The sequence below is a fragment of the Metopolophium dirhodum genome, chromosome 3 (genome assembly GCF_019925205.1).
Source record: "Metopolophium dirhodum isolate CAU chromosome 3, ASM1992520v1, whole genome shotgun sequence".
Classification (NCBI taxonomy): domain Eukaryota; kingdom Metazoa; phylum Arthropoda; class Insecta; order Hemiptera; family Aphididae; genus Metopolophium; species Metopolophium dirhodum.
Genome location: NC_083562.1, coordinates 23,684,954 through 23,702,354, shown reverse-complemented (window position 1 = coordinate 23,702,354; position 17,401 = coordinate 23,684,954). Strand labels below are relative to the sequence as shown.

Genomic DNA, 17,401 nt, shown 5'->3' with positions numbered 1-17,401 from the left:
GTTTTAAAAATATATAATATGTGCATGAACACAATTAAAAGTAAATATTTTTGAAATGTATTGAATGTACTAAGTTATTCTTTTCCTCATTTCATTTTTATTAATTAGCATAATTCCTGTTTTTGAATAAATTATAAATCTTAATATAATAATATCTAAATCAACAAATCATGTCCGTGTCTTTAATGGAAATAGGTATCTTGTAGTAAAATATATTATTAACAGTAAAGTCTAGGATTATAAATGTAAATGTAAATGTAATCTAGATCCAGAACTTATTTTTGAACAAGACAATCTTCGATTTTGAAAATAGTCGCGACTATTTTCGTGTCATCAGAAAAATTAAGGACTTAACAAGGAGAAATAATTATTCCGGGAGAAGTGGCTACCCCGGGGAAAATTTCGTACTAAAGTGACAAACTTGGTTTGATTACCTACTCAAATAGGATCTTACCCAGGGGCCAGGATATAAGTGGTTCACCGATATCTATGCGATCTAAAACATATGTCAAGGAATCGTGATTTAACTATCAAAATTCTCTAGAAATTCATTTTGAACCACATAAAATTGTAACTTTGATATAAGATGAATTTTTCGATTTTGAAATTGGAGTCACTTGACTCACCTACCAAACTCCTTCCTGGAACGACATAATATTACAAATTAAAAAAAATAGGTCAGCTGAAGATATTTCCACAACGAAATAAAAAACTATCTGAGATACCATCCGGGCCTGAACCGGCTGAACCACTCAAACTCAACCACTATAGTATTTGCTAATGATTTTGAGGTTATGGATATTTAATAGGTAGTTAATTTAATCCTAATAAGAGCAGATAGAAGAAATTAAAATTATTTTGTTGTAAGTATACACAATTGAAATTAAGAAATGTTTATTGTTATTTTTATATTCCGAGGAAAAATATGATGCGTGTAGCTGCATTTAAATCGCATACCTACAGATGATTAATTCAGGATTATGCGCATTGCCAATCAGGCAGGACCCGTCGTTTAATTTTTAATTATTTTGTTGTTGTATTGTTGTTTCAATTATATAGACTTGAATACTTGATTATCAAAAATGAATTTATTTTGTATTGTCTTGTTGTCTTGAGCCACTAGTCAGTTTTGTAAACATACAATTTAAATAAATAAATAGGTAAATAAATTAAAAGTCACGTAGATTATATTTTACACTGAGTACCAACGTATACAGAATTTACAATTTGTAAGATCAGTCGGGGTTAGCGTTTTGTACAGTTAGTAAGTATGTTTCTTATGAGTTAAAAGAAATTTTAACTTTAACAATATCCACGATTGAAAAATCGGGTTTAGTACGAAATTGTACAATTTCGATATAATAACATGATAATAATATTAAATTAAATTAAAAAAAGGAAATTACATTTGAACAACGTAAAGTCATCCAAGTTTCCTAAAAATATAAATTTTATTCACGTTCACGATATATTTCATATAAGTGTAAAGTGAGTGACGTTCACATGCTGTTCCCAAAGTATGAACACAATGAATGTGCGCTCGCAAACTAGTTATTTCTAAAGATTTTGCAATAGTATAGAATATATACTATATAGATACTCGGTAGGTAAGTCTGATCTGTATATTATATGGTTTGTGATGATTACGATAATATATACCCACCCCTTGTAGCCTATATAGAATATAAGGTATTGTACTAACTTTCGTTGCTAAGGTTGACGGTAATGTTTTTCCTGAAATTGAACCGATCCACGACAGATCTGAGCAAGTTAGCGATCATACCGGTTCCCTTGACCTTTATGTGCAGGTTATGGTGTCCGGTCTGGAAGTAATCGATTTTTGCGTGTCTCCTGATCACGTCCAATGCCTCATAAAACACGATGTCCAATAAAACCAACGACGAGGCAGCGATAATTTCAAACACCAATTTTACCAAAGATTTGAACTGAAACAGTTATACACGGGTATAATACAGACAATACAGTATGTAATATAATTAATTAAAGTATTCAATATCTACACGCAAAGCCAGTCTTAGATTAGAGGAGGGGAGGGGGTAAACAGTTTGTGCTTGAATATATTTTTTAAGATTGTTGGGTTTCAGTAAGAATTACTTATGAGGAACGTTGTATTTCATTTTTAAGCCTTAATGATAAAACTTGAACATTGTATACGTTGTTAATAGTATAAGTATAAAACATTTCTCAAATGTTGAAGATTTTAACAAAATTTGAACTTCAAATGTTTATATAAAAAATTGAGCTTATGTATTTCTTAATATTTTTAAAGAGCTATAAAAATAACTTATGAGGGATTTTGTTTTTGACAATGTAAAATTATTCTTATCAACATTTTATAAAAAAATTGAATTTTATTAGACTTAATTTTTTTTCAAATGTCCTTAACTGTAGAAAATAATAATTCAAGTAATAACAGAATGTTTGAAGTTTCTACGATTAGTATTTATTTTGTTACAGAAGAAAAATATAATCATTTGTTGCGAAATCGTTAATTTATGCTCAATTATCCAATTTAATCAAAATCTAAACTTCAGACGCTCATAAAAAATATTTGTGGAATCGTGCTCATTTTTTTTTTTATATTCATGAAAGTTAAACTTATATGGAACAATTTTTATTTTATTAATTTTATACTACAAAATAATTTAATAATGTTGGTAATATTGATGAATTTTGTAAAAAGCTGAAATTAAAACGCTTATGAGAAATATTGTAAATTGGTAAATTTTAATAATAATTATTATATCACGGCTGTAACTATTATAGTATTATATATTATTCAATGTACACACATTATTTCAATCGTATGAAAAAAAATTTTAAACGTCAACATTTCTTTTAAAATTCTCCTCTTTTGAATTTGGATACGCCCCTACTATTGATAAGTTTGTAAGGGTCGATAATAACATGTATAAAAAATTATTATTATTTATTACCATAGTAATATGTACACAAATATAGTTATATATATAAGATGTTAATCCACATAAGCACTGTATATAACTCTCCATCTCCAACATAAACTAGATTGCTTACAGGAGGTTGATAAATCATAATATTAATGTTAAAATGTTAAATTATTAATTCTATAAAAATGGTATTCTATATATTTAAAAAAAAAAATAGTTAATAAATTAATATCTTCGATCTTAGGTCAATGGAACTCTATGATAGAAGACCTGGACTGCCTAATATAATTATAACGTTTCGGATTACCTATATGAAGTCTCATCTTTTATTAATATTTCTCTTGCGAATTCGTTTGATAAGTCTATATTTTTGTCGACATACAATGGATATAAAAATCGTGTAATAGTATCATGCGGGGTTTAAATGTTTAATACATACATTTGAGTCTTTCCTAACCGGCAAGAAGTATTCTATATCCTATAAGTGTTTTCGAGTTATAATATTACGTGAATATAACATTATGTAATTGTTTGAAAATGATTTAATTATACTATAATTAATGGTTGGGGATTACATATATTTCCAATTTCCCTAGGTACATAGAATGTTATTATAAATAAAATTTAATGTAAATTTTTTTTTTTTTATTGAACAAAAATTTTATTTACAATCTGTATTTTCAAGTTATACAATAAGTAAATGGGATGTGGTTTGATTGGCGGGAGGGGGAAGTCACCCAATGGTGGCACCCCGGAATAGAAATTTAAAAAATAACATTCCTATTTATTATGAAAATTGAATTCTGCAGTCATTATATTAATTGCAATAAAATATTATAATATTTTAATAGGTATAATTAATTATGCTTTATAATCTTGCTTGGATAATTTTTGAACACACCATAATATTGATATCATAAGATAACGGAAAGATACCTACGACACCGGTGTAGCTAAATTGCCTATCCTAGACGCCGTGCTATCATAATTCGTATTATTAAAATGTATTTTACTATTATCGAGTCTTGCATCGGGACCAGGAACTAGCTTATGAGATAATCTGGTATTTTGTTATTTCTATCTTCAATCATTTTTTAGTTTGTATAAACTGTATTTTGAGTATTATGATAATTCTATGTAATATATCTACTGTTAATACCTAAGTTTCATAATACTCTTGCAATGCAAATACAAAATTAAAGTGGTTAAAAATTGTGACATTTATTAAAAACTAGGGATGGGTCGGTACCGGTTCTTTGGTTCCATCGGTTCTTCGAGAACTAAAGAAACTGGTAATTAACGGTTCTAGCATAATTGTTTATCGGTACCGATTTTTTCCGGTTTTTCTTTTGGTCACATTGTTTGATGAGGCTTTTTTCAATATCTGGGTTGATTGTTGATAAGAAGAGAAACAGACTAAACCCAATTACCAAAACAAAGTGAGGATGTTGATGTTCCTCAACAAAAATCTAAATATTTAAATAAAAGTATAATAATATAACATAAATAAAAACTATTCATTTATGATTATTATTTATGTTTTATATTAAAGTTCATATATGTATATATTAATACAGTTCTTTATAAATGTATTGTTTTATTCTTAATTCTTATTCTAAATCATGTTTAAAAAAGAATCAGTATCGGAACTGGTGTTGGTAACTGAAAGTAAAATTTTAGGAACCGGACAAGTAACAGAATCGATGAAATGGTTTTATGAACCAGCCCGTGCTATTAAAAACAGTTTTCGAGAACAGCAATCGCTTACAACCCGTTTATCAAACTGAAATCGAATCAATTCTAATATTATCATATAATAATTTATACCTAACTTATAAGTACATATTGGTGGTAGATAATATAATATGTATAATTGTTGTCTGGTAGGACGGGTGGACTGAAATTACGGATTGCAGGTACTAATTATAATACTAGTCATACTGCAGCATCTATGTATGCGTGATTTTATATGTGCTATTGCCGTAGTTTTATCACCTGTTTGCTTTTCTAAGCATAACTAAGCTTAATTTTTTTAATATTGTCTATTTTTTTTTAGGCTGACAGTAATATGTACGTGGGAATTTGTATATTTTTTGGAATTGATTAAAAGTTTGGAAAGTCTATCAAGATGAAAAATAGTTTTTTCACTTTCATAATTTATTGTTATTTTACCTCATGCAATTAACATGTACGCGCATGGTGCGTATAATATTTAGATGGTATTTACCAAGTATCATATTATTCATATTAGCAGAAAGGGATGAAAACGCGTCAGATTTCTAGCCAAAAGCTTAGTTAGGCACATAATATTAACTATTCCAAGTTTGGGTTTGTATTAACGTCGTACGATTGTCATTACTCATTACGTTTTGGATTTTGTTAATTATACGCTGATGCGTTTGCTATGATGTCACAATAATAATATTAAACTATCGGGTTTATTCGTCACACAAATACGACCAGAGTTGTATATAATATATAATATACGATTATAGTATGAACGATTATATAAACGAGAGACTAGCAGGATGTGTTTTAGGATAGGTTTAATCCGCAGTTACTGAAACACCGCGGTTAAATGTCAAACGGTATTACAGTGTTACCAACGAAAATTGGACTTATACGGTATTGGATGGTTTGAAGTCAATGCGGCATAATTTATAAATATCTATAATATCAACACACGTGATTTTGATTCAAATAGGCAGGTTTTTGATGAAACACCTGCTGCCCTTGTTACGTACGTTCGATACATGTTTAGCCACGGGCGTGATCAAAACGGTACAACATGTCATTCGAAACCACGTCAATATTTTGGTAATATTTATATAATTTTAATCCTACCACTGTCCTTTATTTTTATATAGTATTAGGTTAGGTATATTAGTTGTGTTGCACTTTCAAAGTGTCCAAAGATGTTGTTCTTATATATTGTTTTAGCAGGAATTGTGAGCATATTTTAACGTAACCTGTACAACCCTTACTACCCAAAATAATAAATGAAACCAAAAATAAACCTAATTTAAAGTTGGAAATTAAAGATTGATAAAATCGTTACCTAACCGACAGTTTTATTAGCTAGGTATTTACTAAAAATACAGTTTTAAAATAAATCGAGCGACTTAATAATTCTTAGGTCATAGGTGAAACACTGAAACACGATTGTGAATGTCTTATCTTTTTTATAACACAATCATGTTAAAATCGATTGTCATATGATCAAAGAAATTTTATTTTTACTACCCAAAATCAAACGACCAGTAACATTTCGGAATGCGACACTGCCAAATTATTGTTGATGGAATGAATTATAATAATTATTATAGTCTGGGCTTGGGTCACTAAAACCAAAAACCACTAAACGTGGGTTGTAAGGCTGACCCTTATATCATACTTGTGGACACATTATGGACACATTATGGCCATTGGTGGTTTTAAAAATGATTGGTAAAAGTTAGAGATTTTGACTGTATGATTTACATAAGTTTAGGTCAATTTCTAAGCTGATAATGAAATACATAATGAAATATAATATAGGTAGGTACTCACAATAATAACAAGACGGTGCGTGGACTGGCCAGAAGCTTACTCAAGACATGTATAAATGTTGACACACAGTGGAAACAGAATATTTAACAAATATAATAATGCATACGGCTATTAAAGCCTATAGGCTTTAAATAGCGATTATTGACGAGGTATGTAATAAAGAATACAAAATAAATTATCATCTATTTAAGCTGTAGATAGCATATATTTATATATAAATGCGAGTTAACCAGGGTGCCACCATTAGGTGACTTTCCCCTCCCGCTAATCAACCCACACCCCATTTACTTATTGTACTACATGAATTTACAGATTGTAAATATAAATTTTTGTTCAATAAAAAAAAAAAAAATATGCGAGTTAGTTATTATAGCTGTACCCAAAAGTAGTTATATCTAAAAACAGGGCTATTCGAGCCCAAAAAAATATTTGATATACCTAAGTATAAAATAAAACTCTTTTACGGAATAAAACAGAGGTAATATAATTATTATAAAAAGTGCGCACAGTTGACGAATATAGACGATTCTCGGACGAAAACAAAATTTTTTATCACATAACCTTACAAAAGAAATAATAATTCACAATATAATAATTTTCATAATTAAACAACATGTACCTCCGTGTTTGTGTGAATGTAGTCGGCTGGCGACCGATATAGGCCGCTGACCCAATCTCCGGGATTAGGTAGGCGAGTGTAGTGGTGGTTCGGAGGTAACTACTCGCTGCATTTCTGTCGAACAATTAGTAACTAATAATAAAATATAACAATACTACTAATATAGTAACTAACTATTCCTTTACTCTGGTGGAAACACCGTTGTTGAAACAGTGTAATATTAAGGACTCAACTTTTTCATTGTCCTAAGCTATCACGGGTAAATTAATGTTTCAAATTCCCAAAGTCACGGAAGCCAGGAAGCAGTCATATGAGGGTGAGATAAACCGGGTGAATTGAGTCAAGTAAAGACACATCATGCTGTTTGAATTTGACCTGGCGCACTGCCGTGCGAAAAAATTAACCTATTATTTATTGAACAAATCTAAAATAATGTTACTATGGAAACGTTACGTTCGAAGTTTGGTTAGGTTAGGATATAATGGGCCATCATTTGTTCGGGAGGATTTTCGAGGGGTTCAAAATGTACATTTCCGATTGGTGTTCTTCGATGACTCGCGTGCATCATCTATCTTACTGTTTTCGCTGTTGTTCAAAATAATAAAAAAACTTAATAAGAATAATATTCCAAAAATGAAGCCATATTTTAATTTGTAAAGTTAGGTAAAAATTATTATTATAAGTATTTTATTGCGTATTATACTTAACTCTGGGTTTTCCGCATAATATTTTTGTATCCAGTTATTTTTTGTCGTGATTGAGAGAGGTATATTAATAAAAGCTAATGAATCTATTCGTTGTTGTTGTTGCCATATTAATTATAATAATAACTTTAAAAAAAATAAACCGTCATAACAAAATGATAAAATATTTCAAAAAAAGTAATAAAATATTATACTCGTTGTCACAATGTTACTGTAGGAAAACGATGAGAGGACATGAATTGTGAACGCTATTTTTACACACTATTCATGTTATTATAGAAACGTATTACGTATACGATTTATACCTATAAACAGATTTGGCTGCGCGTCGATTAAATTATGCGCGTGAGGTAAAAATATAGATCTTTCGGTCGGCGGTTTCCGAACACTACTGCTATACGTCTTGTTTACGAGATAGCCACACCGAAAACTATGGAAAGACACAAAAGTGAAAGTGGTATGTACCCACCAGGTGGTCACACTCGCGGTTAACCAGCTTGTAGCTCCTCAAGTCGATCGTTTTGCTTTTTTCGGTCTTCTTGAGCGGTAGCAACGTGTGCTTGCCAGTATGTTTGCGCCGGGCGTCGATCTTCCGGTAATACCGGGTAACGTAAGTGTTGTCGTGTTCGATATCCGTCAGGTATTTGTGCATGTAACTCTGACTGCTGCAAACAGTAACGATGACGAAGAAAATAATAATCAACAATCATAAACGATTGCCATTTCGTAGGTGACATAGACGCACTTACTCCAACAGTATTTTGAGGAACGAAAAGGCCAGCAGACGGCGTATGCATACGAATACAAACTCGGCCGTCCGTCTTTTCTCCCGGAAATCTATCATCATGTCCCTGGTTACGTCGTAGGCGTCCCGAAATTGATCAGGCTGAGTGTCGTGACAAGGACACGGGCAAAAACACGAGGAAGGGTGCGTTAATCTTTATGTATATTAAAACATATATTTACATCGCTAAACCGCTTATCCAGAGGAGAAAATGCTCCCGCGTTAAGCCTCATTATACACATAATAAGATAATAATATCACGTTACACACACACACATGCGACATATGACACACTACACACGTACTTGTATATTTTAATAATGATTTATCGGCCGTTAAATGTCAATTATGGGTATGAGTGTATGACGACCTAAAAACGTCAATCGGTTTTCGATGATGCGTGCGTGGGATTTGCGTAGTTAAGCCGCAATCCCGAAACGATATTTAGCGCGAAAATATTAAGATAGGTAGCGAATCCGTTTAAGTTCAACATCTTCAACCTGTACACTAGGAGTGGAATACAAATCTATATATTGGCTATGATTACCAGCCTGCAGAAATACGTATTAATTGGGCATACATATTTTTGGTAATGTTAAGGTTTTTGTGTATACATATGCGGTTTCTCGTAACGTAAACATTATTTGCAGCTGTCTTAATGAAATTAACTTACCTAGTTTATAAATCACAGTCGTTTTTTTTTATCGGGGAATTGTGCGCTCGAGATGATAAGCGACCGGAAAACTACGATGACCTCCGACCGTGATATTTTAAAAGCAAAAGCAATATTATAGCTTGACTAATCTACAGTGAAATTACTATCTCAATAAGTAATAATAAAAACGAAAACAACTTTTATGATATTATTATTATACAGGGTGGCTTTCTTTAATAATGCAGTTATTTAAAATATGATTTTTTAAATATACTATAATATGATGAAAACCTCTATATTTTCAAATTTTTGAGATTTTTTGTATTATTTAAGTAGTGTCGTGTGGAGATACAAACTTTTGATTTTCTAATGAGAACACACCATTCTAACTGTAAATTATATAGTGGATAATTTTTTTGAAATTTTCGGCGTATCAGAATCAAAACCCGTACCAATAGATTTTGAGTTATTTAACTTTGTGTTCTAAGGTATGCCTTAATGGGCTTATAAAATATGGGCCATATGGGGGCTATGGTGATTTGAACATTTTTTCAATCATTAATATTAATAATTTGTAAAAAAAGGCCAAAGTATAATAAATACTAGATAAAATTTTACGTCTATTTTATATTTTTGTAAAACCATTTTTAAAATTATTATCCTTAGTAAAAATTTACTAAACAATGTTTTTTACAAACATTTTAATAATTAAGAAACTACTCATTCGAATTTTGAATTAGGTACCATCACAATTTTCAAGAAAATGATCCATTAAAATTATTTACAGTAAAAAAAGGGGATTTTCATTTGAAAAACAGAAATTAATATTCGCCACATAATATACTCCTTAAGTAGTTCAAAAGAAAATTTGAAAATATGGTCTTTGAGTATATTCAAAAATTCCAAAAATCAGAATTTAATTTAATTTAATTTAAAAGGAAAAAATTAAGGTGAGCATGCTTGGTGTACTACCTTGTATTTTTGTTTATATAATAATATAGTTTTAATAACGTGATGAATAGATAAAATATTATTGGCACATTTATTAAAAGTTTGTATATTATGTTAGGTATTGTAAAAAAATATTATTTTTTAGAGACCTGATAATAACGTGTGTTCATTTTTAGCTTCTATATTTTATACTCTTTGGTAACAGCCGGTAATTATTTATAGAGAATATAATACTTATTTGTATGATAGTTGGTGGTCATGGAAACAAATACAAAATATAATTCACATTATGGAAGCATGTTCTCATAATAATTATTCACATGTTTTAATGAATAAAATATTATCCTAACATAGAAATAACCGTAATGCAGTTTTTCCATAACGAAAAAATCGGCTTTTGATCACCAGATCGACTAGCCTTAATTTCATTATAATTATTAGAAATACGTGGTGGATATCTCGTGGTTACAGTTGAAAATGGAGATATAAATAATGCAGTGGCAGAAGCGGTTCTTTTGGGTTATTGGCGTGTTCGAAATGTTCAGAATAAGAGCGGATAGACATTCTAAATAAATAATCGCGTTTTTCGAAATTCGAATAAAAATTCTCCGTTCAATTGCACTAGCTATTCATTATTTATATAGGCACATAGTACAATACTACACGCGTTGGTATACCTTATGTATGTTGCAGTAAATTTGTCTGAATTACGAACGGTACAAATGTTTTTCTTCGGCCTACGGGCCGTCGTTATACGCAGATACTTTGTCCGGTGTCTCCGGCTTCACTTCCCAGTTCCCACCCCATTCAACCATTTCGACCAATTGTAAATCCATACCAAACCTAAGCGTTGTTATTTATTCGGATTCGAATTAGACAAAATTTTGGTATCCCTATAATATGTGTCGCTTGTTGTAAACCGTTTGTGTATTAATTGTTTCTTATTGATTCTCTGGTTGCAATATGAACACTGCGCTTATCTCAAACTACATGTTGCAGATGCATAATATAATAATAAATTAAATAATATAATACTCGATAATAGACAATACTATATGCATTCAATAACCGAGCGCACAATATTATGAACAACCGTTATCGGACGGCTTGGAATAGTTTCTTATTATTATTGTTCCCGATGGATAGCGGCCGGCCATTTGGGTGAATGTGAATATAATTTATTTAATTTTATTAAAAAACATGTGGACCGTTTGTGCGTAAACGGAGTAGCAGGCCGTTTAAGCGAGAACGTTACGCAGCGATGAGTATTCGAAAATACTCAGACTAGGGCATTTAATTTTCGTTCATAGGATTAAACGCTCAAATGTTTTTCAATTACTTGATTATTGGAATTGGGATTGGTTTTTCAAAGCAAGTGAGCTATGATGTCATCACTTATTTTTGATCTAAACTACTCCAAGCAAAACAAGTGATCAGTTCTTAAGCGCTGATAGTAGTAAGTCTGTTAAAACGACAAGGACAAAATGTATACAACGTATAATTTATTATTATTATTATCAAACTCAATTGAATGGTGTACGTGATCTTCGGTTAAATACTGTGTAGACATACATAAAGACTAAATCACTCAAATTCGTTAAAACGGTATATTTTTCGCAATGTTGAATCGGCCAAATGTGTAACAACTTTGCCACTCCCAAACACCACCATAATAATTTGGCTTGTAAAATTTAATTTGACTATCTCTTAAATTAAATATTTATAAATGGATAGTATAATGTTTATACCTTGTTTAAAAAATGGATAATATAGGCACATATTAGCTGTAGTGAACAAGAAACGTGTATTATAAGAGAGAAGTCATTTGAGAACGTAATTTGTCTAAATCTATAAATAACCAGAACACACCTCAACGCGCCTCCTGATGATGACTGAGCGTATATAATAGATAAGCCCCGTAAGTCGACTGCCCTATATAGAATTATGGTCTAACCGAATGCGCGGACATTACCATTATTTTCACTTTGTTCAACTTGTAATTGACTTTTACGTGCAGGAATTCTCGTTTTAATTCGTCCTTGGACTTTGTCAGGTACACGTATCCCTTGCCAAAACCGGAATTTACTGATGTCCCGGAATTGCACACGTCTCCGCCACCAAACACTGCGTCACGATAACACATTAATATGGTGTGGTGTAGGTATATTATTATCGCGCGGGTCTTACATTCGGGTTTTACACTCGTATCCGGAGTTCGGACCCCCCTTGAAATTTCAACGCTAAAAATGTTAATTTTTTTACCTTTTAAGATTTACTTAATTCAAAAAGACGAAGATAACAACACAAGTGGGTAAGAAGTCTTCTTAACACATTTTTAATATAGGTAATTAAAATTGTAATACTATATGCTAGTAGCTGGTTCCTAGAATTTATTATTAGTCACTCGTATTGTGACGTTGTGCCATGCTGTAATAGATACTGTTAACAATTATTATTTTAGTAAGTAAAATACTTGATTATTTAAAAAAAAAATATTATTTTAAATTTTAATACTACTCAAATATTCTTCTTTTGTACTAAGTTTATTACTTGTATTAAATACCAACTTGTTTAGTACGAAGGAAGAATGTTGTAATTACATGATATACAAATAACATGTTTATAACTACAAAAAACATGTTTGTATATTGTATGTAATCTATTAAGTCTTAGATATGTAGACTTGCAATAACCGACAGGGATGAAAAAAAAATACGAAGTTTATCCAAAGCTTTACTCACGTGGTGCAAGGTTGCAGACGAAAGTGACTTGCATGGGCCAGCACAGGGCCCAGTTCACGGACCAGTGTACAGAGTCCTTGCAAATGTTGTAGCTGCTCTGAAACGCTGCCTTGCACTTATCGTCCGCCCGGTCAATGATGCCTGCAAACGATATTAAAAATGTAATAGCCACAAGTGCAACTACGATCAGTCATCGGTTGACATAAAACAAAGTAATCGTTCGCTAAAACCTTTTCACAGCAACATCGCTAAATAGCGTTTGGCTCACATTTTTTTTTTGTTCGTAAAAACGAATTCAATCGATAAACGGAATGTTTATACAAGCGTATTGGTATCGAAAATTGAATTACAACCGTACGATGTTTCCTAACTACCTGCAGTGGACAAGGTCGATGAGTCTACTAAGAAGAACTATTCTGCCGCTGTCGAGGAAAAATTCGAACAATAATGATTATAGTCGAACTCCACGCCAACAACAATTATATATCTATACCGTCTCAACGTTATCGTGAAAACATTGTAACAATGCTCGGTGAATGTTCATTTTTTGAAAGTTGACAGCGGCTTTTTTTATCCGTCAAAAGTATTAGATTACAAATGTGATGACAGCTACCACCTATCGTCAACGAATGATGTGACCACCAGATAGACTTTTGATGTTTTATACGCTCCGACGCTCGAATATAACTCGATATATGTGTTGTGTACTTGAAAGCACTACTTACGGTATTTTGTTTCCTACACTTTTCAACTATAATCTAAAAATTGGCTTATGCGGATCGATTTGCTATATTTATATTCTATAAATAATATCTGTTTTTTTTTATACAATCGTAGATACTGACATTATATTTTATTGTGTTCGTTTTGTTTCTATGAAAATGTAATATAAAGTAATGCTTTAAACCTTTAGAATTTGAATATACTCGAGCCGTTATGTTATAGGACTATAGAATTATAGGACACGACAATTTTTTTTATCGACTCGGCGCAGTGGTATATTTATTGTTTTTCATTTTCAGTTTAACGTCTTAAAAATTCGTCCTATTGTTAGTTTTTTTATTGCTTCTTTTAAACTGCTATTAGGACGACAATTTATTATATAGTCTGCAATTCTCATTTTAACTGAAATAAAAAAGTAATCCAAGTACAATTATTCTATTCAGATCTCGAATTTTTATTTCTCGTATAAATTATAATAAAATATTGAACCTATTTTCACAATTACATTTTGAACACTGCGAATTATACATAGCTGACTCGTAACTCGTTTATTTCCCAAGTCTAGTATTATAATCGTCACACCACCGCACAGTTAAGCATCTGTATAATAATATGTTTACTAACCTTTGCATTTTCTGCGCAATTTATCTCTGTACTTTGTTTCCACTTCACTCGGCTCCGGAATCTTGTACATATTTTTCGTATGCCCGGAAGATTTTGCATTGTACATTTTCGATGGTCTCTATAACAACAATACAACAACAAGCAATGAGCAGAAGCCCCCGGGTTTGAGTCATACACAGTGTAATATTTAATTAATTGTTTGAAAATGATTAGTTCGCAATGTAATCTGTTTGTGATAGGTATATTGTATATTAATGCGAAAGATGCACAGCACATGTATTCATAGGATATGTTATAGATTAGGGGCAAAGCTCGTATTAGTAAAATAAATAAATATAGAAAGTGTAATGTTCAAAAGATTATGAACGTTTTAAAATGTATTTATTTTCATTAACGCAAAATAAAACATTTTACATATTATAATAATGATTGGGAGGATACATCGAAATATGTAGAAAATAATAGGTACTAACAATAAAATAGCTCCAACTAGCATTTATTATCACTCATCGTTGTAGCTTCTGATGTATTTAATTTGGACACCATATAGGCAAATACCACTGTGTAACGTTGATCTACGAGAGAACGAGTCAAAACGCATGTTATCTAACAATTTCATAAATTCCAAAAAGTCTAGGGAAGCTATTATTTAAATTATGATTTCTGTACATGAGAAGTACAAGAGGCTAAAATCGTCTAGTCGAGTCAATATTAATCAAAACTGAGGCTGTGAAGTTTTCCTACGTACATTTTTATGGTTATATTTTTACTTCGTAGGTAGTAAGTTTGAATTAGTTATTATTTAAACAATCAGATTAAAACATAATAATCTAACTTTGAAAGGGTCTTTACTACAATGGGATATGGTTCAAGTCTACATTGTTTGGATTTAAATCCAATAATGGTGTATATAATAATCTGAACTTAGAATCTGTTTGAACTTAAACATCATGTAAAAAATATTAGGTTCAAGGAGCATAAAATTCTTCTAAAGCAGAAATATCTAAGAGAGTACTCTATCATAATAATAATGTTGTTTACTTATTATTGTAATACATTACCTACATAATATTATAAATGTAATGTTTTGGCAAAGCAAAATTATTATATTATACCTAATATTATATACATAGTTTTTTTTTTGATACCTAAGTTATTGTAATAGGTACTTAAACAATTTGTGTAAGCAATAAAATTAACCAAAAAATAAAAAAAATAACGATATGGAAATAATATTTCAGTTTTTTGGTTCTCATGAAAAGTTAAAACATAGACTTGGACCTTTCTAATTTTCAGATACAGAATACAGATATAATAATAATATTATGTACACAGTAAACTATAAATGTAGAACTTGACGTGACGTCAGTGACAAATAGTTGCCGGCGTTTGTGTCAGTCACATTTTGAATAATGGAATTTCGTTTTTTAGTATTAATAATATGCCGTACCTAACGTTTTTATATAATAAAATAAAATACGCCAACATGATACTATTATAATATAATATATTTATAATTGTTTTTAATATAAATTTTTTATAATGCAGAAAAACGAGAGAATTTTTTGTTTGGAATTTGTAGCCCTTTGTAAATAAAATATTTAATTAAAAATAAAAAGTACCTCTACACGTTATTGCCATGAGTTTGCTTTAATAATCGTATGTATAATATACGATTTTTCGAAATAGTATTCACAGATAAAATGAGAACACGTTTCATAGACCAGGATAACTTGCTATGGTTATACATAAACAATTCAACTGACAATATTATAGTTGTGTGTGTATATATATATAAAATACTTATACAATATACATATTATTTAAGGGCTGTTAGATAAATTATTATGCCACAGAATCCTTTTTTTGTTTTAAAATGATAAAATTAGTTATAGTAATGGGATGTAAAACTAAGAACACTGCAACAGCTGCTCAATATCGCTGAAAAGTAAAATTCGTGAACGGTTCAAAATATCTGATTTGTATTAGTGTTTACAGTATACATTACACATTACGACAAAATACTATATTATATTGTATAACACTATTGGTTGCTTTTTAAAAAAAAAAAATGTTTATCGCTTCAATTGTTTTACGAGTTTTCAAAAATTAGACGGAACAATTCACCCAAAATTATATCATATATCTAACAATATTATTTTATATATTGTTTTGTTTATTTTGTAACGAACCATTTCCAGATCGTCTAAGTAGTCGTTTCTCTCGTGTAGTACGATATCGTCACTGTCTGATTCGAATTCCTGTCGAATCGGATCTATCACGTCGTTGATGGAATTTATGGTTTCTTTTATCTCGTTCGTTTCAGCCTGCAAATATTTACAAATGTGATGACAATATGTTAGTATTAATTTACAACCACATAACGTTAATATCATAGCGATGAAATTACGCCGTGGTATAAAAGTGAAATATTTTGTGACAATGATTATTGATTAAATAATGGTTTTGAGTTTTGACGTTTATTTTCTAACTGATTCGAATAACGATAAGTATCGTACGTAGGTAAATATTATAAAAATTAAATATAATTATTTAATATAGAAAATATGTGAATGTTAACGTTCATTAAAAGTATGCTGTATTACATCATACAATTAGCTCTAGGTTTATTATTTTTTGATTTGAACTAGGTACGATTTTTAATAATTTTACAACATCGATTAAAAGGAATAATGCATATAATATGATAAAGTTTTATTAGTAATTTATTTTACTTCACAAATACATTTTTATACACTCTAAAAGGACTGCTAATTTTCAAGTAGGTGGGTATAATAATATGAAAATCAATGATTTTTTACGCGATACGATAAAAGTAGTAGTGCAGGAAACAATATATTTATGCATTGAGCAAATCAATTATAAACCACATACATCACTATTCACTAAGTAAGTATGGTTTTAAGTTAGCAAATATCAAACCACTTCACAAACAAAATTAATTAATTCGAAAATGTAATAGGTTTTATTCTAATTATTAATAATAGTTCATTATCAACTATCATTCCATTCAACTATCCTTTTCTTTTGGAAAATATTTTGTGGCGATTAATAATGAGATATTTTAACTGATTTACAATAGGAAAAGTTACAGTTTGAA

The 17,401-nt window shown here is 30.3% G+C and overlaps 1 protein-coding gene across 1 annotated transcript in view; it reads right to left on the bottom strand.

Annotated features, from left to right (window-relative positions):
• LOC132940603 (protein sneaky) overlaps positions 1–17,401 on the bottom strand; it is a 50,608-nt gene that overhangs the window by 6,123 nt on the left and 27,084 nt on the right. The window contains exons 4-10 of the mRNA XM_061008326.1: positions 16,473–16,607; positions 14,281–14,398; positions 12,934–13,074; positions 12,165–12,316; positions 8,552–8,688; positions 8,272–8,467; positions 1,703–1,946 (exon numbers count right to left, since the gene is read on the bottom strand). Coding sequence (XP_060864309.1) covers positions 1,703–1,946; positions 8,272–8,467; positions 8,552–8,688; positions 12,165–12,316; positions 12,934–13,074; positions 14,281–14,398; positions 16,473–16,607 — 1,123 coding nt within the window. The remainder of the gene's footprint in view (positions 1–1,702; positions 1,947–8,271; positions 8,468–8,551; positions 8,689–12,164; positions 12,317–12,933; positions 13,075–14,280; positions 14,399–16,472; positions 16,608–17,401) is intronic.